This window comes from Momordica charantia (assembly GCF_013281855.1).
Source record: "Momordica charantia cultivar OHB3-1 chromosome 4 unlocalized genomic scaffold, Mcharantia_2.0 BLBB01000004.1, whole genome shotgun sequence".
Lineage (NCBI taxonomy): Eukaryota > Viridiplantae > Streptophyta > Magnoliopsida > Cucurbitales > Cucurbitaceae > Momordica > Momordica charantia.
This window is the reverse complement of record NW_028275162.1, coordinates 21417373-21442632: the sequence shown is the minus strand read 5'-3', so window position 1 is coordinate 21442632 and position 25260 is coordinate 21417373. Positions and strand designations below refer to the sequence as shown.

General features: G+C 35.9%; 4 protein-coding genes, 1 long non-coding RNA gene and 1 other non-coding gene across 9 annotated transcripts; 3 read left to right on the top strand and 3 right to left on the bottom strand.

Annotated features, from left to right (window-relative positions):
• Positions 1-784: 784 nt before the first annotated feature.
• ROC4 (rotamase CYP 4) lies at positions 785-4758 on the top strand. Of its 3 annotated transcripts, none has more exons than XM_088122618.1 (8): positions 785-945; positions 1177-1386; positions 2052-2193; positions 2301-2389; positions 2547-2601; positions 2740-2825; positions 3891-3982; positions 4622-4758. In XM_088122618.1, exons 1-8 carry the CDS (start codon positions 892-894, stop codon positions 4629-4631), a joined length of 738 nt encoding a protein of 245 aa, XP_087978744.1. In that variant the 5' UTR covers positions 785-891; the 3' UTR covers positions 4632-4758. The 3 variants fall into 3 exon arrangements, with proteins under 3 accessions (XP_087978744.1, XP_087978743.1, XP_087978741.1); XM_088122617.1 differs by lacking the exon at positions 4622-4758 and adding an exon at positions 4252-4498; XM_088122615.1 differs by lacking the exon at positions 4622-4758 and having other exon boundaries at positions 786-945; positions 3891-4421.
• LOC111015583 (Haloacid dehalogenase-like hydrolase (HAD) superfamily protein) lies at positions 4632-6458 on the bottom strand. 2 transcript variants are annotated; one of them, XM_022290659.2, is made up of 8 exons: positions 6100-6458; positions 5950-6014; positions 5786-5851; positions 5590-5687; positions 5334-5459; positions 5036-5236; positions 4873-4938; positions 4632-4787 (listed from the first exon to the last, which is right to left on the bottom strand). In XM_022290659.2, exons 2-8 carry the CDS (start codon positions 6002-6004, stop codon positions 4632-4634), a joined length of 768 nt encoding a protein of 255 aa, XP_022146351.1. In that variant the 5' UTR covers positions 6005-6014; positions 6100-6458. The 2 variants fall into 2 exon arrangements, with proteins under 2 accessions (XP_022146351.1, XP_022146353.2); XM_022290661.2 differs by having other exon boundaries at positions 5786-5870; positions 6100-6457.
• A 1498-nt stretch (positions 6459-7956) lies between these two features.
• LOC111015630 (Flavin containing amine oxidoreductase family) lies at positions 7957-12835 on the top strand. Its single transcript, XM_022290715.2, has 9 exons — positions 7957-8530; positions 9014-9199; positions 9330-9414; positions 10159-10306; positions 10405-10485; positions 10578-10749; positions 11601-11760; positions 11895-11998; positions 12396-12835. The coding sequence occupies exons 1-9, from the start codon at positions 8120-8122 to the stop codon at positions 12693-12695; spliced, it is 1647 nt and encodes a 548-aa protein (XP_022146407.1). The 5' UTR covers positions 7957-8119; the 3' UTR covers positions 12696-12835.
• Positions 12836-13073: 238 nt separating this feature from the next.
• On the bottom strand, positions 13074-14397 carry LOC111015631 (chitinase 10-like). Its single transcript, XM_022290716.2, has 2 exons — positions 13890-14397; positions 13074-13507 (listed from the first exon to the last, which is right to left on the bottom strand). The coding sequence occupies exons 1-2, from the start codon at positions 14348-14350 to the stop codon at positions 13141-13143; spliced, it is 828 nt and encodes a 275-aa protein (XP_022146408.2). The 5' UTR covers positions 14351-14397; the 3' UTR covers positions 13074-13140.
• A 5677-nt stretch (positions 14398-20074) lies between these two features.
• LOC148212013 (uncharacterized) lies at positions 20075-24838 on the bottom strand. The gene is made up of 3 exons (XR_015790221.1): positions 24281-24838; positions 20720-20830; positions 20075-20569 (listed from the first exon to the last, which is right to left on the bottom strand). It is a non-coding gene; the product is annotated as an uncharacterized LOC148212013 (long non-coding RNA).
• Positions 20763-20898, top strand: LOC148212014 (small nucleolar RNA Z247). The gene has a single exon (XR_015790608.1). It is a non-coding gene; the product is annotated as a small nucleolar RNA Z247 (small nucleolar RNA).
• Positions 24839-25260: the final 422 nt, after the last annotated feature.

Sequence of the window (25260 nt, the reverse complement as noted above, 5' to 3'; positions counted from 1 at the left end):
ACCTTTTCTTTAATTTATTTCTAGAAATCGATCTTATGTAAACAACATTGTAACTAATGTAGGGTTCGAACTTAAGACCTCAATTAAGGTGGGTAGTACTACAAGGTCCCAAACCAGCGGTTGCCATTGTGCTATCCCCTAAAAACTTCAATGTATTAACATTATTGATAACATGTACGTTGTTTAAATTAATTTCATAATACCATCCATTAAACTATTTCCAAATTTCTAAAAATCGTCTATAACTATTGATAGTTGGGATAAAGTTAGCATCGTTTGCTAGTTGACCTATAACTCTTTAAAATCGAAGATAAACATTTGTGATCAAAATTCCCTATCAAATATAATTCATCTTCTCATTTGCATCAAATATTGGGATTTTGAAGGTTGTCTTGGACTTCCTATATATGCATCAAAATTCAAAGCTAGCTATTCCTTATGATCATATATCTAATGTTTTTATTATTAGTTAATGATATGCCTTTGGCCTACGACTGTATGTACATCTTTCTCTCATCTTCCTTATGGAATGGATTTCTGCATCAATCTTGAATGAATCTATTTGAAATTATTTTTAATAATGATAAGTAAGAAATATTTTTTCTCACTATCGATATGAACTTAACTTAGGATCAAAACTTAATCCCGATTCCCGAGAAAGAAAAAGGGAAAATCATAGCAAATACGTTACAAGAATTTGGGCCGTCCAGTTCTTACTCGAGTTGCTATATACGAATACCTGAGTACAAACTCCATTCCGGGTTGGCATTCCCCCCCCCCCCCCCCCCCCCCAAAATCTTGAATAGAAAACAGATTGAAACGGATATTGACACAAGTAGACGTACGTAGCATATCGAAGTTACCTGGTGAAATTTCTTGCAGATAACATCCATGGCTTCCGCAGTCTCGATGGGCGTGCTCGCCACTTTGCCTTCTCCCTCTCAGGTCTCTCTCCTAACTTCCACCCTGCTTCCAACTTGCTACACCTGCATTTGATTTGGGTTTCAAGTTTTTCTTCTTTTTTTTTTTTTTTGTTCTTAGTAACTTGAAACCGTGTGATTTCTGTTAATTTTTTTTGTCGAATTTCTTCTCTAATCCTCCTCCGCCGCCTGCCCCCACTTCTGTTTATCAAATGTAACCCCAGTTGTATTCGTTCTGAATTTGTTTTCTCTACAGGGTAAATATTGCCTATGCGCGTTAAATTCTGGCAAGACTCAGCTGATATGTAGCTCCACGATTTTGGCATCAATTTCCTCGCAAGTTCAACCCATGAACTCTTCTGTAAGAACGCTGACAAGGGGATCTCAACACTCGAGTTTTCCTATCTTGAGAGAAGCGTTTCCCACGAAGAACAGAAGACTTATCCGTGTAAACTCAACGGCAAAAGTAAATGAGTTTTATTGTTTGTTTCCTTCATTGTTCTGAAATTATCTGATGTATTTTTGGTCTATATACTCTAAATAGTTTCTAATAGATTCTTTAACTTTTAATTAACTTCTTTTGTTATCTCCATTAGTTTATGATCACACCACCAAATGCATAAACTTACTCGAAATCAACTTGTCACTTGAACTTTAGATAATACGTGCAGCTTGGCATTGGCATGAAAGCGTTAAATGGACGAAGTTAGCTACAAGGATTTATTAGACAAAATATTGAAAATTTAGGAACCTATTAATTTTTTTTAAGTACAGGGACCAGATAGGCACAACTTTAAGAATTTTTTCTTCCTTTCCATATATTATCAATGAAAAGTTTGTTTCTGGTCAAAAAAGAAAAAAAAAACCTTTTATAGTGCAGAGACTAAATAGACATAACTCTTAAAAGTCAGACAAACTTGTAACTTAACCTAAAGAATTTCTAGTGCAGTATATGTTTTGACTTTTGTTTATATCTTTTAAAATTGGAAGGGTTCGTTTCCTAAATATTTGCTGATTAAGTTGCTAGATTCTTTGTTCAGAAATTTTCCTCATTGTCCTTCCTTGATTGGCCGTCATATTAGTTGTCCTTTTGGTTTTTTATCTTAATTGTTATATGTTCCATTATTGTAGGATGTTGAGCTGCAAGCAGAAGTGTCAACAAAATGCTTTTTCGATGTAGAAATTGGAGGTGAACCAATTGGTAGAATTTTGATAGGACTTTTTGGAGATGTTGTTCCAAGAACTGTTGAGAATTTCCGAGCCTTGTGCACAGGCAAGTTGGAGCGCCACCGTCTTTTTAAAGAATTTTGTATTTATTGACTTCTGCTTTAAGCATAATCCATGTCGTTTATTGATTATCAAATAAATATCATGGTGCAGGAGAGAAGGGATATGGGTACAAAGGATGCTCCTTCCATAGGGTGATTAAAGATTTTATGATTCAAGGAGGGGACTTCACAAACGGCGATGTACTCTTTCTCTCTCTGAACATATATATATACAGTATGCACACACATATATGTACTTATATATATAATATACCATACACATAAATAGAATCCTAGTCTTGCAGGTAAAGATTCCTCCAATCTTATTAAGGCTGAATTGCTGTTGATTTGGTTTCAGGGAACTGGAGGTGTTAGTATCTATGGTTCCCGGTTCCGTGATGAGGATTTTTCCTGTATGTCATGCCTTTAGTCCTATATGAGTGTTATGATTTTACAAGAAGTAACTTTATGGTATTAGCCTTTGGATAGAATCTGTAAGGAAATAAAACTGAAGCTGCAATAACACTGACAACTTTTTGACTTGTCTGCAGTGAAGCATGTAGGGCCTGGTGTACTTAGCATGGCTAATGCTGGACCTGATACGAATGGAAGCCAATTCTTCATCTGCACTGTAAAGGTGATACAACTACAACGCTATATTCTTTTCTTGGATTGTACTGCAGCCCACCACTCTGAACATGAATGGAAATATTCTGCTTTCATTTTAATATAATTTTTTTTTTGCAACCTTGTCTGTTTGAGCAACAAAGTTTCATTGAAAGAAAAATATTTACATAGAAGTAGTAGGACTTGATAAAGAAACACAAACAACTAATCATTACAAGTGGAAACCTGATCTTGCAAAAATGACCTACTATGAGTATTGGCAGCTTGTTATTTGTTGCATTATTTAGGAGTCTAGGACGTAATATTGTTGAAATATGAGGTTATGGATGATTGCATAAGAAGGAATGGGATTGAATTTAAGCTGCATTTATAAGAGGCCTACTAATGATTTGTTATTTTTGGATGCTATTCTCAAAACTAGAAGAATGTAGGATCCTTGTTCAAAAAGATTTAGACTGAATCGTTAGCAAATGATCTAGACAATCAACAACTAAAACCAAAAGATTTAGGAGCATCTGTTCCTTTGGTAACTAGCTTCCAGAGGCTTAGCCAGGAAGATCCTTTTTAATGTAGTTGTTGATTGCCTAGATCGTTTGCTTTTTAAAGGAATACATGTAATGTGGTGGAGGAATTCAAGGTGGATAGGGGCTTTTCCTATTAATCATCTTCGGTTTGTTGATGGTGCTTGATTTTCTTCTCCTTTGAGCCCTTTGAAGTTCATTATCTTCCCTACTTTTCAACCTCTATCCTAAAATTTGGGGACCTTGTCTTGTTGTGCATCCTCTTTCAATTACTTGAAATTGTTTCTTATCAAATTTGAAAAATTGATTGGTTTACATGTATTAAATAAGAGAAATATGTCATTCTTGGAGCACCAGTTAGATCATAAAGTCTAGAAAGGACATATTTTGGAAGACTTTATATTTCTAGATCATAAAGTCTAGAAATATATTCATGAAACTCTCAATTCAAAGCATACATGTGTTTTGTTTCAGTATAACATTTTGTTGTCATAGATTTCTTTTACTCCACATCTCTGTCAATAATTAATGCATCTACATCTTGCATCACGTAGACTCCATGGTTGGACAATCGCCATGTCGTGTTTGGACATGTTATCGAAGGAATGGATGTTGTGCGAAAAATTGAATCGCAAGAAACAAGCAGGTTAGATATTCCTCGCTTGCCATGCAGAATCGTTAATTGCGGAGAACTAAAGGTTGATGGATGATTGATTAGCCTTGTTATAACTTCAGCTATTGAATTCTTTGGGGCTTAGGTGTGCATCATATTTGTTCTGAGTCAAGAATAACATTACGGAATTGTTTATTTTTGGGAGTCACATATTGACGGATGATTAGGCTTGTTGTATGCTCTAGCTGGTGTATCTTTCTGATCCATTTTTTCCCCTTAAAAAGTTCCTGTTCTATATCTAGTTTTTTTTAGGGTGGCATACATGAGAGATTTGTTCTGTCGGCTACAAGTAGCAAGAGATGTATTATTATCCCAGCATATCGATACTTCACACTGTTAGATTCGAGTAGATTGGGAACCATTACAGCGTATTCGTAGTTAATAGAGGACAAATGAAGTATAATTTCGTTCATCGCCACCCAAGTGGATGTGAGGTACAGTTTATTGGCATGAATTAATATCACCTGAAGTAAGAAAGCTTGTTGAACACGACGGTTTTTCCATGTTGTTATATAACTTGTTCTGCATTCTGCCTGTAATTATAATATAAGATTAACTTTATAACCCATGCATTCAACTTATGAAGCCATAAAGATTCAATTCCGAATCTAGGCAGGCATGATTATGCAAGGACCATAGTTGCAACTGCAGGGGACTGCATAGCTTGCTCGGCCTGGTCGTTGTCTTCACCTTCCCATAACTCTGGTAATGCCTCTTTTATATTGTGGATGCTACCTAAGGCATGGTCAGCTCCAGGGACCAACTCCGAGCTTCCGACCTGCACAGGTAACACATCTCTATCTTCATGATGACATTGAAGATTTAAGTGATTCAAAAAACAAGGACAAAGTCGCAAAACTTACTATAACTGTATGAAGGCCTGCTGCTTTTCCGCTCTCGATATTTCTGGCACTGTCGTCGAAAAAGATCTAAGGATGGAAAAGGAAAAAGTTTTGAGTGGAAGGATTTCGATTTCTGTGGAGAAGGGAAAAACTAGAGAAACAGAATGGTGGTTGATTTTGTTACCGTTTTCCCGGGATCGATATCAGCAATTATGATAGCAGCTTGAAACGCTTCAATGGAGGGCTTGCAGAGGATGCCATGGCATTTGTTTTCTGATGATGGGTTATTCAGAGTTTCAAAGCATATAACGCCTTCAAAACAATCCTCCAAAGCCAACCGGTGAAGAACTTGAGCTGCGTGGGCTTTGTCAGCATTGGTAAAGATCTGCAATGGCCAATTCAGACAAAGTTATGTGAATATACGAATGAGGGTATGGTTTCTATCAATTGTTATGGCTTTCATTTTTTCCTTTTTTGTTTACAATTTTTCGCTGTGGCATGGAAAGTAGGAGGTTCCTCAAGACTGGATCAGGTTTCAGTGCCTCATAAGGTAAGGTACCATGCACCTGGGCGTGAAACTCGTCATCGTCGAATTCATAACCGAGAGCCTGGGTGTGAATATAGCAGACACATCATTATTGAATGCTAACTCAAGTATAATACAATTGATTAAGATATTAATAATTTTTTTTTTTTTAAGATTGTAGGTTTGAATTTCAACTTTTCATATCGCCTCACCTTTAACCCGGCCATCGTTGTCCCATATTCCATGTGCATGTCCAAGCACATTTGAGGCACTTCACTTTCCTCTATTTGCAAATGCTTCAACATGAATTCTACGTTCATCATCAACAAGAACAATATCAACATTATTGGTAATTTGCTACGACTTATGTTCTTTCCCATTTCAAATTATCTACGTGTTGTATCGTACCTTCAATTTTCTTACGACATGCTAGGTTAAGACCACAACTTCTTGGGTACAAAGTATCGTCCATATCTGCACACACATTTATCAACTTCTTAAAAGAAGTTTCAAACGTTAAAACATTGCATCATTCATATCGTTATATTATATGTGTATGTGTTTGTATATACCAAATAATAAGCATTCATATTTGAAGCTTCCATTGGACATTCTAACAGCATCCATCCAGAACTACCTGCAAGAAAAAGCATATAATAAAATGGAAGGTAAATAACAATCATAGGTCGTGTTAATCGAACGAACGAAGAAAGAAAAAGGACCTTCGAATTAGACGATAAGATTGAACAAATGGATTGCTGGTTGGAAAGTCCAATGGTTGTAGTTTATATAGAAAGTTGGTTTGATTCCCTGTTGATCGGTTTGAGTCACAGGTTGATAAAAGAAGAAGATACTATAAGCTACATGCAAGTAGATATATAATATATATGAATGATTCCAATTCCAAAGTCCTTCAAAAGGAACAATAATATTAGAAAAATATTCTTCAGCCATGAAACATTTGTATTGTATGGTGAAATGAATGAGCTTAGGAAATAATATAGAAGGAAATTAAACAGCATTTTTGTACATAAAAGTAATTTGACCTGATGATATAAGTGGGTGTTGATGAGGATTTTATATATATGAAGAAGAAATCACTATGCATTTTTTTACTTGCAAATTTGTAATGTTTATGTTTGATAGATTATTCAAGTGTTGGCCGTTATCTTTGTCTTTGAAGATTATACAGGATGTAGTCAAGATAAAATTTTTCCGATAGATTCAATCTTTTACCCTCCATTGAAATAGAAATAAAAGTTCAAAAAGTGAGATTTTAAATTTGCTAATTTGTTAGGAATGCGAAAAATCTAGAATAAAGGTAATTAAACAAATTTGTTTGAATGTTGGTAGGATAGAAAAAGAAAACAAAAGATTTTCTAATGTATATTCTTGACTTATTAAAGGAAAATTGAAATAAATTTGATTTAAAAAAATATATGAAATCCAACTTAATTCATTTTGAAATTTTATTCTATTCCAAGGGATAACAAAGAACATAATTCATTTGAAATCACTCATATTGTGAAAAACAAACACTCCATTAATTTTGGCAAATTAGAGAAACAAATTTTGAATTATTTTTAATCTAAGACAAATTAATTGATCAATTGTCTCTTTTTCCACTCTTCGAACATAATAAAAGAAGTACACCTAAATATAATATAATTGACTAAAGTATAAAGTAACATTTTATAAGGTAAGATGTTGAAATCCCCACCCCAACCGTGGTTGACGAAAAGGTAATCTTTTCTCGGGCAATTAATAAGGTGGAGGGGAGAATAAGATGAAGTGGAGATTTAGTCAAAAGAGCAACGATGCTTATCTTCAACCAGAAGTGAATTATATACCGAGTATATATTATTATACCAATTATTCGATCCCTATGTTTGACAAAGGATCATGTGTAAGTTGTTATGTATAAGAATATGCTATGAAACAATGTTTATTTATGTTAACCTTTGAACATAGCTCAATAGATAAGATATTTATCTACGACTCAAAAGTTGTGAGTTCAAATCTTATCGAGTAGGAACTTTGTGACTTATGAGACAAACGGACACAATACGTGATACCCTATAATAAGGGGCACCACCAAAAGTAAGTTTATATCAATATTTTAAAGTAAAAAAACCATGTAAATTTTAATTAATAAGACAATGTGTTTTTCTTCATTATGGGTCGAAGAAGTTGATAAAAAATGTATATTTTTATAACTTGAATCTAACTTAAATGATTATGACACTTATTTTCAACGAAAAAATAGTGAGTTCAATTGCATCTCCCCGTGTTTGTGTCTCATGTCTTACTAAAGGTATATTTTTATTAGTATTAGTTTTAGAAAAGATTGAACTAAAAAGAATAAATTTCACTGCAATTTGTAAGAAAAACCAGAAAACATGAGAGATTGAGATGGTGAGGAAAAAATATATTGTTAGGCTGAACATAACTTGGTTAATTAATTAAATTATATCTTTCCGCCAGATCACCCGCTAGAATTTCATCCCGTAGTACTTAAAAAAGAAAAAAAAAGGTTCAATTTTAAAATTTTCGAAGTCAGACATATTGAGACAAAAACAAATTCAGGTACAATACAATCGAGCGGATCAGCAGCTGTGCGTTGGATTGGCTTGGCAGATTCTTCTGAAAATGTGTTTGTAGATAACAAATCCACAAATTCCCCTGCAACGAATTTCACTTCGCATCATCTCTACGCTATCAATTCTCAGTTACCTCGCCGCCATGGCTACCGGCGCCACCCTCCTCATCGACCTCCCTCTCCGGCGGACTCACCGTCCCTCTCTTCTCCGCCACTCCAACATTCCCTCCTTCCACCCACTCCACATCTCTCTCCGATGCAATCACGTTCGCTCCAATTTCAGATGCTCCATCGCCGAGGGCTCCACTCTTTCTGCTTCCAAGGGCACTGGCCCCTCTTCCATGGTGGATTGTGTGGTCGTCGGTGCTGGAATTAGCGGCCTCTGCATCGCTCAGGCCCTCGCCACCAAGCACCCTGATGTCGCCCCCAACATCCTCGTCACGGAGGCGAGAGGTCGCGTTGGAGGCAACATCACCACCGTTGAGAGGGATGGCTATCTCTGGGAAGAAGGTCCTAATAGCTTCCAGCCCTCCGATCCTATACTCACTATGGTGGTTGGTATTATTCTCGTTTTGTCCTATCTTCTCCATTTTTAGGCAGTGTGCTGAATCTCCATTGTTAACAATTACACTAAGGAACCTAATCATTCATGCTGTTCTTCTGAAAATAGACAAGTAAATGATCCTTCTAAGCACTCTGGAAAATATCAATCTAATCTTAAATATGGAGGAAGGTGCCTACTCTAAGTTGCGTTGTTTTGCTGATTATAGTTCCATAGGATTTTATCCTCTAACTAGAATTAGTATAGCGGGACGAGGATGACCTTATCTGAACAGTATTTGTTCTATAGCCCTTAACTATTGTGGTGGGATGATCTCCATATTCTTTATTATCTATTGCTGAGGGCTTTCTATTCTCGAGATTTTATATATTATCAGTTGTAGGCATGTTTTATATGTATTGTCAGGAAGTGATTTTCTTTCGGTATGTTTTTTGAGTGTCGTTGGTTTTATTTATTGATTCTCATACAATGGCAGGTGGATAGTGGCTTGAAAGATGATTTAGTTCTGGGAGATCCGGATGCACCTCGATTTGTACTGTGGAATGGAAAGCTAAGGCCAGTGCCTGGGAAGCCTACTGATCTACCTTTCTTTGACCTGATGAGTATTGGTGGAAAAATTAGAGCAGGCTTTGGTGCACTGGGCATTCGCCCTCCTCCTCCAGTTTGTCTTCTCAATCCTATGTCTATATATTGGAGTCCATTGTCACATCAATCTCAGAAAAAGGGAAATTTTTTGTTTTCAATTTCGTATATATTGTAATACTGACGAAGGTAACAGGGTCTTGTCACAGGGTCGTGAGGAATCAGTTGAAGAATTTGTTCGTCGGAACCTTGGTGATGAAGTTTTTGAACGCTTGATAGAGCCATTTTGTTCCGGTGATAATCATATTGCATATTTTCTTTATCACACTATGTTTCCTATTATCTTGAGAAGGTTTCTAAATCCTTGTTTCTGGTTAGGATTATATAGTATTGCGGTTATCAAATTAATATTTTCTAGTATTGTGGTAATGTGGTTATCAAATTAATATTTCGTATTCTTATGATAAGCACCATATAGAAGTGATCCAAAGAGTGTAATGAAGTTCTTTCTAACGGTTATTACTTGTTCCTTCTTGACTGTTGAACTCTATTTTCTTTTTGGGATGTTTTTGGCTCACAAGTTAGGTTCACGTAACACAAAGTTAAGAAATAAATCTTATGTTCGATACGTAGGTTTGCTCGTGGATAATTATATGGGCTATATTATCCAAACTTATGAAGTCTTCCTTTTATACAACATATTAGCTTTTGTGAACCATAAACCACAAACCAAACATAGGTTGCTCAAACCCAGGTTCTTATAACCTATTCCTTTGCAACATCTAAACACAGATTATAAAAACTTGGACTTCCCAACCCCAAATTTCATAAATTTAGGCTTATTAAAATGGGGATGTTTAAAAAATTCCCTTAGGATGTTGGACGAAGAAAGAAAAGGTGATTGAAGATGTGGATGTCCATTATATAACTTGAGAAAGAACCATATTTGTTACTAGGAACGCTAGAGAGAACAAATTGAATAAGGGTTGATTGTCTTGCTCATCGAGTCAATTATTAACCCAAAACTGTCTTGTTCAGGCGTATATGCTGGTGACCCTTCAAAGCTAAGTATGAAAGCAGCTTTTGGAAAGGTTTGGAAGTTGGAGCAAAATGGTGGTAGCATCATTGGTGGGACTTTCAAAGCATTACAAGAGAGGAATAATGCTACCAAGCCACCAAGAGATCCGTAATGGTTTAACTCCATGGAGTTTCTCTGTTTTTCTTTTACTTTTCTTCCTTTTTCATGATATTAAACTTGTTTAATAACCACTTCTTACATTCTAGGCGTCTGCCAAAGCCTAAGGGCCAAACTGTTGGATCTTTTAGGAAAGGACTTGCCATGTTGCCGACTGCTATTTCTACTTGGTAAATTTTGTTGAAAAACAAATTTTCTGACAAGTGTTTTGACTATCAGTCTCTGGATTTATCATCTCTTCAAATTTTCCTATTGGTTGTAGTTTGGGCAGTAAAGTAAAATTGTCTTGGAAGCTATCCAGTGTGAGTAAAGTGGATGATGGAGGTTATTGTTTGACATATGAAACACCAGAAGGACCGGTCTCTATTCTCAGCAGAAGTGTCATCATGACGGTTCCTTCTTATGTTGCCAGCAGTCTGTTGCGTCCAATCTCTGTAATTACTTTCTGGGACTTCAATATGGTTTAGTATATAGTGTTTTGTCGAGGCCTTTCCAGAAGATTTTTTTATGATATTTTCCATATATAATTCCCGCTTTTCCATAGCTTTCTTTAGTGTTAGTAATAGCCGTTGTTTACCCTTTTTGAAACCCATATCACCCGTTAGTCAAAAACTGAAATGGACTTCGACAAATTAATAACTTATATTCCATTTTGTGATGTTGTTTCATCCACAATGGGGTTGAGGATATAATAAGCATGGAATTAACATTGTGGAAACACACTTAAACTTGAGTCAGGTAGCAAAGGATAGGAGGGTAGGATGGTAGCCCACAACCTGTTTGCAAAGGATCGTCTGAGAAAAACATAGCCTAAATCTTCAGCTTTTTCTTTCACAAGGAGCTTTTTCTTTGCTGATTCCATTGTGATTATTCATTAAACAGAATAAGTTATCTCCTATTATCTTTGCATGTATTTGTGGGAGTAAAAGGCTAGTAGATTGAAGAAGCTGTGCCATGCTGAATTGATGCTGCTTATTTACCCAATTCCTTGGAATTAGTATGCCTGTGAATTGCATAAATGTTGGCCTGATTTGAGTAAAAATTGCAAAGGCTACTAAGTTCATCTTCTGTGGTTTCTATTTGCAGTATATACACCTATCTTGTGATTTCCCAAGTTGGAATAAAGTATATGCATCCAACTTCTAAGCAACTTAATTTACTCACCAGTGCAGAGTACATTTATCTCTCAAAACCTGTCAAGTTGTGCACCTGGTGCAAGAGTAGGATGTCCAGCATTTGTTCTGTTTTCAGGTTTGTTTCTTTTTGCTGATTCCCTTGCCTGCAGGTGACAGCTGCAGATGCACTTTCAAAATTTTATTATCCACCAGTTGCATCAGTGACTATATCATATCCAAAAGGAGCAATCAGGAAAGAATGCTTGATTGATGGTGAACTAAAGGGGTTCGGTCAACTGCACCCTCGCAGCCAGGGGGTGACAACTTTGGGTAAATCTGCTTTCTTTACACTTTATGTGGCATTCTGCCGCAAACTTATGTTAAGATAACATTGCCTTTAAGTCTTACAGCTGTAACTATTAGGTAATTAAGATGGATCCAAATCCATGCTTGGTTTGTTGCAGGAACTATATACAGCTCCTCACTTTTTCCCAATCGAGCACCAGATGGAAGGGTATTACTCTTGAACTACATTGGAGGGGCTACTAATACTGAAATTCTTTCCCAGGTAAAATTTCTTTTACCACAGTTTGGAAACGATCATTCTGAACCATATTTAAAGTTTTGTTGGGAAAACTAAATGCAAAAGGCTTAGTGATGGAATGATGATTAATACCTGTGAGGAAAGTGTCAAGTATCTCTTGTAACTCACTCTTTTAGATAAGAGACTTAAATAATTAACAACCATTATGCTTACAGGTCACCAAACAGTTCAGATATTCCAATGAAAACACCCAAACCTCTAAACTTAACTCCATCTGGATTTATTACTGATTGTTGGTTGCTCATATATGGTTGAATACCACTTAAATTCCATCTTCTAAGCCTACCTTGTTTCCTTGTAGCATTATTTTGCTCATCATAAGACTCAGATTCTTGTTACTATTGTTCTTATGTGATAACAGACAGAGAGTGAGCTTGTTGAAGCAGTTGATCGGGATTTGAGAAAAATCCTCATAAACCCAAACGCAGAGGACCCCCTGCTATTGAGTGTGAGGGTGTGGCCACAAGCCATTCCACAGTTCTTGATAGGTCATCTTGATGTTTTGGATGCGGCCAAGGCAGGGCTGAGAGAAGCTGGAATGGAGGGGCTGTTTCTGGGCGGAAACTATGTGTGTGGTGTGGCCTTGGGGCGATGTGTGGAGGGTGCCTATGAAGTTGCAGCTCAGGTAGCTGGTTTCCTGTCCCGAAAAGTGTATAAATAGCTGCTTTCTAACTAATAGGCTATATTCATGCCGTAGAGATGGAAGTGATGGCGGTGTTGTAGGGTATTAGCTTGATTTTGTGCGCATGCTTAAAATTGCCAGTAAATCAGTAATAAATAGTCGTAATCCTATTTTTGGTATGATTGCCCACAGTTTGTATTCGTGTGCTAAACAGAGAACAAATACACATTTCACCGTTTCAAATGAAATCAGAAAACGAAAGTGAATATTGGTGGGTTTAAATTCAGGATACACATCTACTTTAAGAATTAATTTTTACGTATTTCCTAGCACCAAATGTTGTAAGATTAGGCGGCTGTTCGTGAGATTAGTCAATGTACGCGTAAGGTGGTCCGAACACTCGTGGTTGTATATATATAAAAAGAAAAAGTGAATATGAGTGAGAACTCTTTTATTCATGCAAATTCAATCATCATAGGGAAAACTAAAAAGACTTCTGATTCTGGCAATCCAAATTGGGGCCAGTATCGACATTGAAGAGTTGAGCATATCTTTTGAAGAAGCCGATACGGTCATTGACTCGGGCATCGTCGGGAATCCCACACTCGAGTCCGCCATTGATGATGTTGGTGACGAGGCCGTAGCCTGCAGTTCGGTTGGCTTGTATGTCGGCCTTTGTGGGAACGTATCGACCGACCATGACATCGTGGCACGAGGGCTTTGGGTTGCGCTCCGTCATCCAGAACCACAGCGCAGTCTGGAATGCGATTGCCGAGTCCTCCGCCACTATCTCTGGGTTCCTCAGCCCGTCGAATCCCAGTGCTTCCCCCGCTAGCCCGTAATTGAAATTCCTGTTTGTCCATTTATTCAACTTTACATTTGTGTCTAATAGATCTCAAATCGTCTAATAAATTTATAAGCATATATTCAAAAGTTTTTAAAATTAATAAATCTATTAGATACAAATTTAAAGGACTTAGGCGATGAGTCCATTATTTATATATTTAAATCTTATTTTTTCTTCAAACTATAATAATTTCATCTATGAACTTTTTAAAATATTTATTTTAATATTTGAACTTAAAAAACTGATCCTTGACTTTCAAAATATTTATTTTAGTAACTTTTTTTTTTAAAAATATGACTACTTTCATTTTGTCACATGAAATTTGCTTAATGATATTGAGATCAATAAGGATGGACAGTGACGGATGAGAAGCAAAGTTTTGTTACCATGATAGCTGAATAGGTCCTCTTCCTTTATAGGACTTGCCAGGATAGCAAGGCCATTGTTGGTCACTTTCATCGCAGTAGTTGCTCTGTGGACTTATTTCCTCTTTAAAGCACAACCCCCAAGCAAAAGGTCCATCTGGGGCAGTAGCCCACCCGCCCGTCGTCTCGTGCGAGATCTGAGCCAAAAACGCCGCTATCTCACGCTTGCGAGTGGCCAAGCATCCTGTCCTTCCAAATTTTGGAAACATTCTCGTTGCTTCAATGAAAGCTTGGTAAGGGTAGAATCCGTTCGCTGGACATACACTGTCGTCTTTGTGTAGAAATATTGTCTTAAAGAGCTCTTCACTAACCAGAGAAGATACATCGCCTTTATCCCTCCGATGACGGTAACGGGCCTCCATCGACGGGAGGCCGGTTCCGATCAAAAGGATGAAGGAGAGAAACAAGAAGACGGGTGCCATTTTTGGTAGACAATTAGTATTTCCTAGCTAGCAGTTGTTGTTATATATACATATAACAAGCCAGAGATGATTGGCAAATGGGGAAGGCCATGTGACATGATAATAATATGATTTAAATAATTTGGCACAAGTGGTAGGACATTTATAAAGTCAACGGTCAAATTTTTGAACTTAAGATGCACTGGATTCTATATAAATTGGTTATAATATGTAAATATTTGAAGGATGATTTTTTATGGGCATTGATCAGATTTGTCTGAGTCGTGATTGGTTTTGGTATAATATTTAAACAAAATTTGGTTTTTATAAGTGGGGTTGGATGGATATTTATATTGCACTCTAGAAACAGCAAAAGCAAAAAATTTCACAATCACGATAATATAAATATTTTCTTATGTGAAACTCTTGGAAGTTGCACATACAAATCCTTTTACTTAGAACTCCAAATTAAATAGTACGATTTCAAGTAAAAGATTAGATGAAAGATTATTTTGATGATCGAAGACCAAGAGATAAAAAGGAGAACTGGTTTTCATATTCAAGATTGAACATTCCACAAGAAGGTTGATCAAACCTAACTTGAATGTTCCGGGCTTGCAATCTAGATCAAGAATTGCGAAATTGATGAACTCTTAGTCCTCACGCTAAACACTCAAATTCATTCTAAAATTGAAAGTGATTCTTCTGTTTACAAGATTAAAAGCCCTAACGGAAGCCAAAAGTCTATATAACTTTAAAATAGGATGACGTAATTAATTTAAAAAATAAACACCTAAAATTAATAATTCAATGTCATGTCGATAAAAAAATATAAAGGCTTAAAATAAGAGAAATAACAATTTTAAAATAATAAAATTTATTAATACAGAGTTTCTTCATTGGCATATGAATAAAACTCCTTTTCATCTGTACCATCTTGATGTCTATTAGTGGATCTCGCCACTGTGTGGATGAGAGTCGAACACTAGTTATAACGGTTTGGCTCGTGAACGAGTGATTGGTCGTGGGAGCAAGGCTAAAGCATCTTGATTCATATCATTTTTTGTTAAGTTCAATAATTGTAGGCGTGAAAAATCTATCGATCTTTGAAATGATAATAAGTATTTTATCTACTGAAGTATACTTAGATTGATAGATAATATAGACATTACTTCTTTATTTTTAGTCATGACAATATTATCAAGAATATGGTGTGGTGTATAATAACATTAAATAATAATAGCATAAATTTTGGGATGCTAGCTCCCAAATAGACAAAGCCAGGCCACCCAATAATATACTTAATTTTGAGGGCTGCAGGCCGCAAAAGAAAAGACAGGCACTAACTTCCAATGCGGCAAACTTTGCCCAAGAGTTCACTTTTTCAACTTTTAATTTTGCTTTTTTTTTTTTTCTTGAACTCAAGATTTTATTAAATATAAAATTGAAGAAAAATGCAAAAACATAATTTTTTTTTTTTAAATAATAATGAGTTGTCAAATATTTAGTGGCGAGGGAGATAAGTATTTTCCTTTATCCGACAAAGTTGAAAAGCTTGTTAGACAAAGAATTAAAAACAATTTTTAAAGTTTAAAAATCTACCGCATAAAAACCTGATAAATTATAGGGTTAAATCGGTAGTTTAACTAATTTATCAGGGGATGCTGGTGGAATTTGGCAATAATTGGAATTTAAGTGTTGGAAGTTGAGAATGAGATAATGCACTTTCTAAAGAGAAGACTTTGACTTACTTCATTTACCATATCTACATCTACATCTACATGCTACGAGGTATAGACTCAATCTATTGACTCCAATAAACATAAATTTAGAACTTCAATTTCATTATATTAGAGAGAGAATATTATTTGGTTACAGATTCAAATTTCTACTAATTTATTGCAAAGATTATCGAACATAATTCTAGTCATGGGTCAGCATTTCATTTTTCAATTGTTCGAATATTTGGTCCAACTTCAACCAAATTATCACAATCTCATCATATACCCCATTTGCCAGCAATTCTTTTTACATATGTTATGATTTATGATTAATTTTCAGGAGAGGTAGGCACAACTTTGTGTAAATCTTAGGGTTGTTTTTTTATTAACAACTGGCTAGTTAAATGAGTGTGCACCTAGAGAAAAAGAAAAGGCCATAGGTAGATAATAAAGAACCATTTAACTGAATTACTCTGGATTAGGAAACACCCAACAACCCGACTAATCCAATCAAAATCTTAAGGGTTGGGTTGAGTTGGGTTAGATGAAGCTTCGAGTTGGGTTGAGTTGTGATTTTTTCTAACCCGATCGGGTTAGGTTGGGTCTCAGGTTCAACCTTTAAAAAGTCATGTCAACCCAATCCAACCCGAATTTATGTATATATGGGTATTTTTCTTAATTATATATATAATAATATATTTATTTTTAATGTCAACCGTCCAATTAGTGTTAATTCAAAATTAAAAAAAAAAAACACAGACCGACAACCCAACCCAACCCAACCTGAAAATATTGGGTTGGGTTGACCATCCAATTCAAATACGACGGTTCCTATATATGGCCAACCCGAAAATTCGGATGGGTCCCAAAACCCCTCTTAACCCGACCCAACCCAACCTGTCAACACCCCTACTTGGGATACTTGTGCCCATAAGAAATCTGACACCCCTACTTGGGATACTTGTGCCCATAAGAAATCGCGAAGCCACCTCTTTCATGCTCATGTCATCTTGAGGGTACTGCAGAAGAAAAAATTGCAAAATCCGATCCAATTTATTGTTATGTTCGAAGAGGAGTTATTGCCTATTGTTGGTCTTGTGGTAGAATTATTCGGGAGCCTGAGAGGTGGTGGTTTACCCTATGGCAGATGTCAACGCTTTGAGTCCACTTATCTCTAACTTGTAAACTTAGCCCAACTTACAATCCAAACTGAGGACGAGTTTTTGGAGTCACGACCCTTTGTCCCAGTCATTGTAGCACTTGTGTCGCCAACCAATTAGGTTTACGATGAAACCTAAAAATCGATCATTGATCCAATTTAAGTACCTCCACAAGATAGATCTTAACAGGAAATTGAAGAGTAACGTCAACAAGTGATTAGATAGAGAGGAGTTCGATATCTAGCGAAACACTTAAATATTTAAGCTAGTCAAAGTCTCAGGTTTACAATTTTATTTACTTTTTTTTTAATAACTCAAGGGTACAAAATTTTGGTATGTAGACACAGCTTTATCCCATATTTCCTCTCCACTCCTTGTATATATGGAAGGAAGATTGTAACCAAGGGCCGTTTGTTCCGTGGGAATCCAAGATTCCTGAGACGGACATCTAGATTTCGATGTTTGTTTTGTGGTGATGTAAGATATTTGGGTATCTGGAGATGCTAGCTCGAGTATCCTAGAATGCTCATTTGGAAGGCATCTGAGTCGATTTAGATGTCCTTTTGAAACATGGGTTTCCATGATTCCCATGTCAAGGGCATCCAATGTTGACGTTTTTACCTCTTTGTTATTTTTTCATATATTTTCTTTTATCAAATTTCTTTGGTTTTATTTGTAATTTTATAGTTTAAATAAATTAATATACTCATTGACTAATAAGCAATTAAGTATATTCATATATTACATGTACATATAAAATAAACTTCAATTAAATTATATAATATCTCCATTTAATTTTAACATTTTTTTAACGATCAACATTTAAAGAATATAATTTGATAATATAATAAATTAATTTTACACCGTATAACATTAATTATATAATTGTATTTAAAAAAATATTAAAGTTGAAAATGAAATTTATATTCAATATTAATTATTTAAAAAAAATCTTATATTAATATGAATTCTACTTAATAACATTAAAAAAAATTAATACATATACGCAATTAATATAAAAACCTAAAATATTAAATTAATTTTAAGAAAATCTATTATATAAATGCAAATTATATTAGATTAATGTATAAATTATATAAATATTCGTAAGGGCGTTTTTGAAACATTATATAAATTTAGAACATTCCCATGAATAAATTCTACAAAACAAACGTGGTCACCTGAAGATGTTAGACATCTAAAATTTCGGATATCTGAAATTCCAGACATTTGAAGATGCTATACATCTTACATTTTCAAAAAAAACAAATTGTCCCTAAGTAGTTAATTCATCATATGGCATAAAGTGACACTACTCAATCTTTACCTTAAAATTGGAGTGTTGGGATTCACGAGCCACCCTCATTTGGTTGACAGTCTCTCTTAATTGAGCTGTGCGAATGGACCATTTAGCTTACTTCAGTAGAGCACCACCTACCAGTAAAGTTTTAAATGCCAATCTTCAAAGGTTATAAAAATAAAAAATTGGTGAGAAATATGCATTTTAACTCTTTTAAACAAGGTAAAAATGATTAATATTAATATTAATATAAAAATGGTTAATATTAATATTATGTTTATATTAGTGATATTTTATTGATATTTTTCATATTTTGTTGTTTCTTTTTGTAATACTATATAAATGTCGATTTACCCCTCATGTTCATGTCGAATCCGTAGATATATAGAAATGTTGGCATGTAAATGAATGTTTAATTCCTTACCGAGTAATAGGTTATGATCTCTCATTGAGCTACAATCCATTGTCTTTACCTTGTTAGGATCATAGGCTCACACTCACTTAATTGAGCTAAAGATGACGGGCTCATACTACTTTTGAAACACTAGCATATAAGCCTCATCATACTAGCATGATACATAAATTATTTTCAATTTTAACCATAACAAGGATAAAAATATAATTTATTCCTAATGTATATACATATTTTTTAGTTTTATTCTTGGTTTAAAAAGTTTTAGTTTATAATATAAAGAAAATTTATAATTAACTCGCTACCATCACTGTACTTTATAATATGACTTGTTAATACAGTATTAAAATATTATAAATCGTAAAAGATGTGTAATTAAAAAATATTATTATATCTTAAAACTTTAAATGTTAATTTATTTAAAGTTTTAAATTATTACATATTTTAAAAAAATATAAATAAAATATCAATTGGTAAGATTTCATAGAAATTAATTAGGCAACAGTGGAGCTATGAAGCCTTTTATCACCTTATTTTATTTTGTGTTGGTGATCGTCTCTAGATTGCAGCACGTCCGATCGTTAACTCCTTGTACCGTTGCTGTCGTTTTTAAGACCGATCGATGTCTCACCTGTATAGGTACCTGTGTGGAGTTGAAGCAATCTGATTTACTGCCATCTTATTTGACCTTTAATTTGTTTTGTTTTAATTCTATTGTAGTGTAATTATTTATCTTTAGTTGGGCCTGTATATCAGCCCATCTTCTTTCCCTTGTAAAACACTATTTATTAGAAAGCCAAGCTCTTCTATCCAAGAAGCCCACGCTTCCTTTGTCGAAGTAAGTACAAATGGTCTTCTGTGAACCTTGCTTCTCTGATGATTTTTGCTATTTTCATTTTCTTAGAATTTCTTTCGTTGAAACCCATATTGTAACTAGCATTGGCAAGAACGACGTTCCGTGGCTCGAGATTCAGGGGTTACCGCTATAGTCGAACACGGGGTTCCCTACGGTCCGAACCCAGTGCCGCATTAGGTTAGGGAGTTGGGCGATACCTTGTCAATTCAATTTCCAATTCTTGGTCATGGGCAATACAGATTAATATTTTAAGGATAGATATTACTCTTCGCGCTTTGTGAGCAGACATATATATATGTTGGGGCGCAACATTTTTGTTACATTACTATCAATTTGATATGTTGTTACATTACTATCAATTTGATATGTTGTTTTTTTTCGAGGAAATGTAAGCAGCCTTTGGGACTCACGCCTCTTGTTGTGTAACCTAATTTTCTCATCTTGGTATCAGTAAACACTGAAATATCTCAGACCTTTGCCAATGTCAATCCCATCCCTGCTAATGATGTATCCATTCATCCCTTTGGAAACCCACTATTTTCTGTCCTTATTGTCAAGCTCGATGAGAAAAATTACTTACTGTGGAAGAAAATGGTTCTTGCTGTTCTTAGGGGTCAAAAACTAGAGGGTTACGTTCTAGGAACCAAAGCTCGACCTCTTGAGTTTATTCCTTCAACGAACGAAGTAGCTGGGTCATCAGAACTTATCCCAAATCCGGCATATGAAGAATGGACGACCATAGATCAGACTCTTCTTGGGTGGTTGTACGGATCAATGACTTCAACAATAGCCTGCGAGATCATAAGCTATTCGACGTCAAGGCAGGTATGGAAAGCTCTTGAGAATCTATATGGTACTACCAACAAAACAAGAAAACAACAACTGAAGGCTGTCCTCCAAAATACAAGGAAAAACTCCTTGAAAATGAATGAATACTTTACCCTTATGAAGCAAGCTGCAGATAACCTCGTGTTTGCTGGTGCTCCTGTTGAGATTGATGATCTCATATCCTATGTTGTTTCAGGTTTGGATGTTGAGTATCTACCAATAATCTGCCAAATAAACAAGGAAGATGAAATATCATGGCAAGAACTTTATGCTACACTTATCACATTTGAAAACACTCTCATCAATCTCAATATGGTTATCCAAGCACTGAAGCAGGAAACATTACTGCTAATCTGGCATTCAATCGACCGACTACACAGCCAAGTCAAAACAATAAGGGACAGAACAACCTACAAGTTAGAGGACAACGCAGAGGTTTTTCTCACAACAATAACAATAGAGGGAACAGATTTGAAGGTAGAGGAGGAAGAGGAAACAACTCCAAACCTATTTGTCAGTTATGTGGTAAATATGGTCACACGGCTACCATTTGCTACCACAGGTATGATGACCCAGCAACAAGCACTTTTGGACAAGAAGGAGGAAATAAGAACTTAGCATATATAGCAACACCATAGATAGTTGCTAATTCCAACTGGTTGGCTGACAGTGGAGCATCAAACCACATAACACCAGACTTTGGGAATCTAAAGATCCGAGCTGAATATTAGGGTAACAAATCTGTTTATGTTGGTAATGGATCTCGACTTAATGTTGCAAATGTTGGTCATAATATGCTGAACACTAAATACTCATCTCTTCACTTGAAGAATATTCTACATGTTCCTAAAATCAAAAGAAATTTGTTGAGTATCTCTAAGTTGACAGCGGATAATAATTATGTTGTTGATTTTACTCTGATTGTTGCTTTGTGAAGGACAAAGAAACAGAGATGGTGGTGCTCCAAGGGAGGCTTAAAGATGGATTGTACAAACTCCAACTAAACAACTCAAAAGAAATTCACATGTCATCAACTAAGAGTCACAAAATGTCATGTAGTCCAAGTGTTTATATTGTTTTTGAGTCAAGTCCAAGTCTCACCACCTTGTCTAAATCAAGTAGTCAAAGTCAAGTTCCTAGTTCATCTCATTCTGCTTTCAATGTTGAAAAAGGGAAAGAAGTCAAGAAAATATGGCATCAACGTTTAGGTCATCTATCTGATAAGGTGTTGAGCCAGGTTCTCAGATTTTGTAATGAAAAAATTCCTATGAATGAAAATTTTCAATTTTGTGATGTGTGTCAATTAGGAAAGTCTCACTCTCTCCCCTTTAAACTCTCTACGTCGCAAACTAGTGGACCACTTGAGCTAATTCATTGTGACTTATGGGGCCTTCGCCAATTTCATCTACCTCACGGTTTAATTACTATGCAAGTTTTGTTGATAACTTCATAAGACTGACATATATATTCCCTTTGAAAAACAAGTCAGAGACCTTAAATGCCTTCATCCAATACCAAAGTCTTGTTGAAAATCGTTTTGAGAAGAAAATTAAAATTGTTCAAAGCGATTGGGGTGGAGAGTTTAGATCATTTGTTCCTTATCTCAAATCCAAAGGAATAGAATTTAGACATCCTTGTCCTCACACGAGTGAACAAAATGGGATTGTAGAGAGAAAACACCGACACATAGTTGAGATGGGTCTAACCTTACTAGCTCAAGCATCAATGCTCTAACGTATTGGTGGGATGCCTTTACTACAGCTACATACATCATTAATCGTCTTCCTACACCCATCCTACAACATAAATCACCATGAGAAAAGGCCTTTGGAAAGAAACCTGATTATAAGTTCTTCAAAATCTTTGGGTGTGCTTGTTTCCCATGCCTACGACCCTACCAAAAGCACAAATTTCAATTTCACTCCACAAAATGTGTCTTCTTAGGATATAGAGAAGCCCACAAAGGATACAAATGTCCAAGCTCAAGTGGTCGTGTCTACATATCTAGGAATGTAATGTTCAATGAGGTTGAGTTCCCCTTTCAAAGTGGTTTCCTATCCACTTCTCCAATTGTTCATCAATCAAACGAAATTATTGTCACTTGACTTAATCCACCAGTGACCAACCATCCATACCCTCCCTCCAACAACCATTCAACTCTATCTTGTTGGGTTTTGGCAAATATTGGAATTGAAGTTGTCCCACATTGGAAGAATACAAGGATGGTCTCCATATGCTAGAAGTTGTCCCACATTGGAAAAGTACAAGGAGGAGATGTGTTCCAACTATTATAAAAGGAGCTCATAGGCTTGAGTTTTTATCATCCCAATTGAAATATTTTAAGCCTGATATACTAGCTCTAGTTAACTGAGCGGTATTTGCTTTGAAAGAGTGTTTTGTGTAATTGGGGTCGGGGAGAGAAATTTGTGTGATTGTAATAATTTTTCACATAGTGGATTTTCCCTTGTGGGCTGTGGTTTTTTCTCCAGTTTGGAGTTTTTCCACGTTAATTCTTGTGTTTCTTTATTTTATTGCTTTCTTTAAAATTCTCAGTTATTTTCTACTTATTCCTGCTAAATGAGTGTAAGTACAGGGGAAGAAAATAGATAAAAAATGCCAACTCATCCCATGCAAACTAGAGGTAAAGTGGTATTTTCAAGCCCAAAATAAGAACTTACATAGTAGAAAATAATTTCAATGAAGAGGAACCAAGAACAGCAATGGAGGCTCTTGAATCAAAAGAGTGGATAGATGCCATGGATAAAGAAATGGGAGCTTTTAGCAGAAACGAAACTTGGACTTTGGTCCCTTTCTCTAGCTCCTACAACCTTGTTGGAAATAAATGGGTCTTCAAATGGAAATACAACCAAGATGGAAGTGTAGAAAGGTGCAAGGCAAGACTTGTTGCAAAAGGGTATCACCAACAACCGGGATTAGACTTTAATGAAACCTTTAGCCCGGTAGTAAAGGCTTCAACCATCAAAGTTATAATTACTCTAGCAGTGGCGAAGAATTGGACGATTAGATAGCTGGACATAAACTTGCTCCAACCGGAGGGATTTATTGACAAGTTCAAGCCTCATCATGTGTGTAAATTGAATAAATCACTATATGGGTTGAAGCAAGCTCCGAGAGCATGGTACGACAAGCTGAAAAACACTTTAATCGGGTGGAGGTTCAAAAACTTTAAGGCGAACAACTCCTTATTCTACTTCAACAAAGGTGATCTATCTATTTTAGTTTTGATATATGTTGATGATATCTTGATTTCTGGAAGCAGCAATGATGTGATAATCAGGTTTGTAAATGAACTAAACAATACGTTTGCTCTCAAGGACATAGGGGACTTGAGTTACTTCCTTGGGATTGAAACTTACAGGGATGATAGTGGAATGTATCTTACACAATCCAAGTATATTTCTGACCTATTAGAGAAACTAAATCTATCAGAAATCAAGCCTTGTACAACACCGGCTGTGAGCAGCAATATTTATCAGCTTATGAAGGGACTCCTATTGAAAATCCCACAATCTACAGAAGCACAATCGGGGCACTACAGTATTTATCTCACACAAGACCAGATATATCGTTCATTGTAAATAAATTGAGTCAATTTATGCAATCACCCACAGATATACATTGGAAGGCAGCAAAATGAATTCTGAGGTACTTACAAGGGACAAAGAATTATCGACTTCATATTCAAACCTCCAAAAGGCTTCCTCTGACTGCTTTTTCGGATGCTGATTGGGCATGCAATCCAGATGATCGACGGTCAATTTCAGCGTACTGTGTGTTCCTAGGAAGCTCCTTGATATCGTGGGCATCAATAAAACAAAGGGTCGTAGCCCGATCGAGCACCGAAGCCGAGTATAGAGCGTTAGCTCAAACCGCCGTAGAATTGATTTGGGTTGAATCTCTTCTCAAGGAAATTTCCTTTGCTCCAAGCACCCCACCAATTATCTGGTGTGATAACATCAGTGGCTTGTCCCTTGCAGCAAACCTGGTGTTTCACTCAAGGAGTAAACACGTTGAAATCGACATCCATTTCATTAGAGATAAAGTATTGGTAAAGGAATTGGATGTTCGCTATGTACCCATCGGAAAGCAACTTGTAGATGGTCTCACAAAAAACTTGTCGGAACTGAAATTCAATGAAATGAGGAGCAAACTCGGCCTGGTTATCGCACCCACTCGTTTGAAAGGGGGAGTTGAAGCAATCTGATCTATTGCCATCTTATTGGGTATTTAATTTGTTTTGTTTTAATTCTTTTGTAGTGTAATTATTTATCTTTAGTTGGCCCTGTATATCAGCCCATCTTCTTTCTCTTGTAAAACACTATTTATTAGAAAGCCCCAAGGAAATGTAAGCAGCATTTGGGATTCACGCCTCTTGTTGTGTAACCTAATTTTCTCATCTCGTAGTGTACTGTCAGTCGCACATTCAATATAGCATTCGGGCTTATGTGCCTTCTAGAATCAGGGGTCTTCGAGTCTACTGTATACGGTTAGCCAGTCTTGCGATAGGATTAGACGTCCCCCAGTCTTTCGAACCTGATGTCACATTAGATTAGGGAGTTGGCCGATAATAGCTCCTCCACATCTCAAAGCGCACTGCCCTCATAGGCACGCAACACTAAGTAATCCAAGCCCG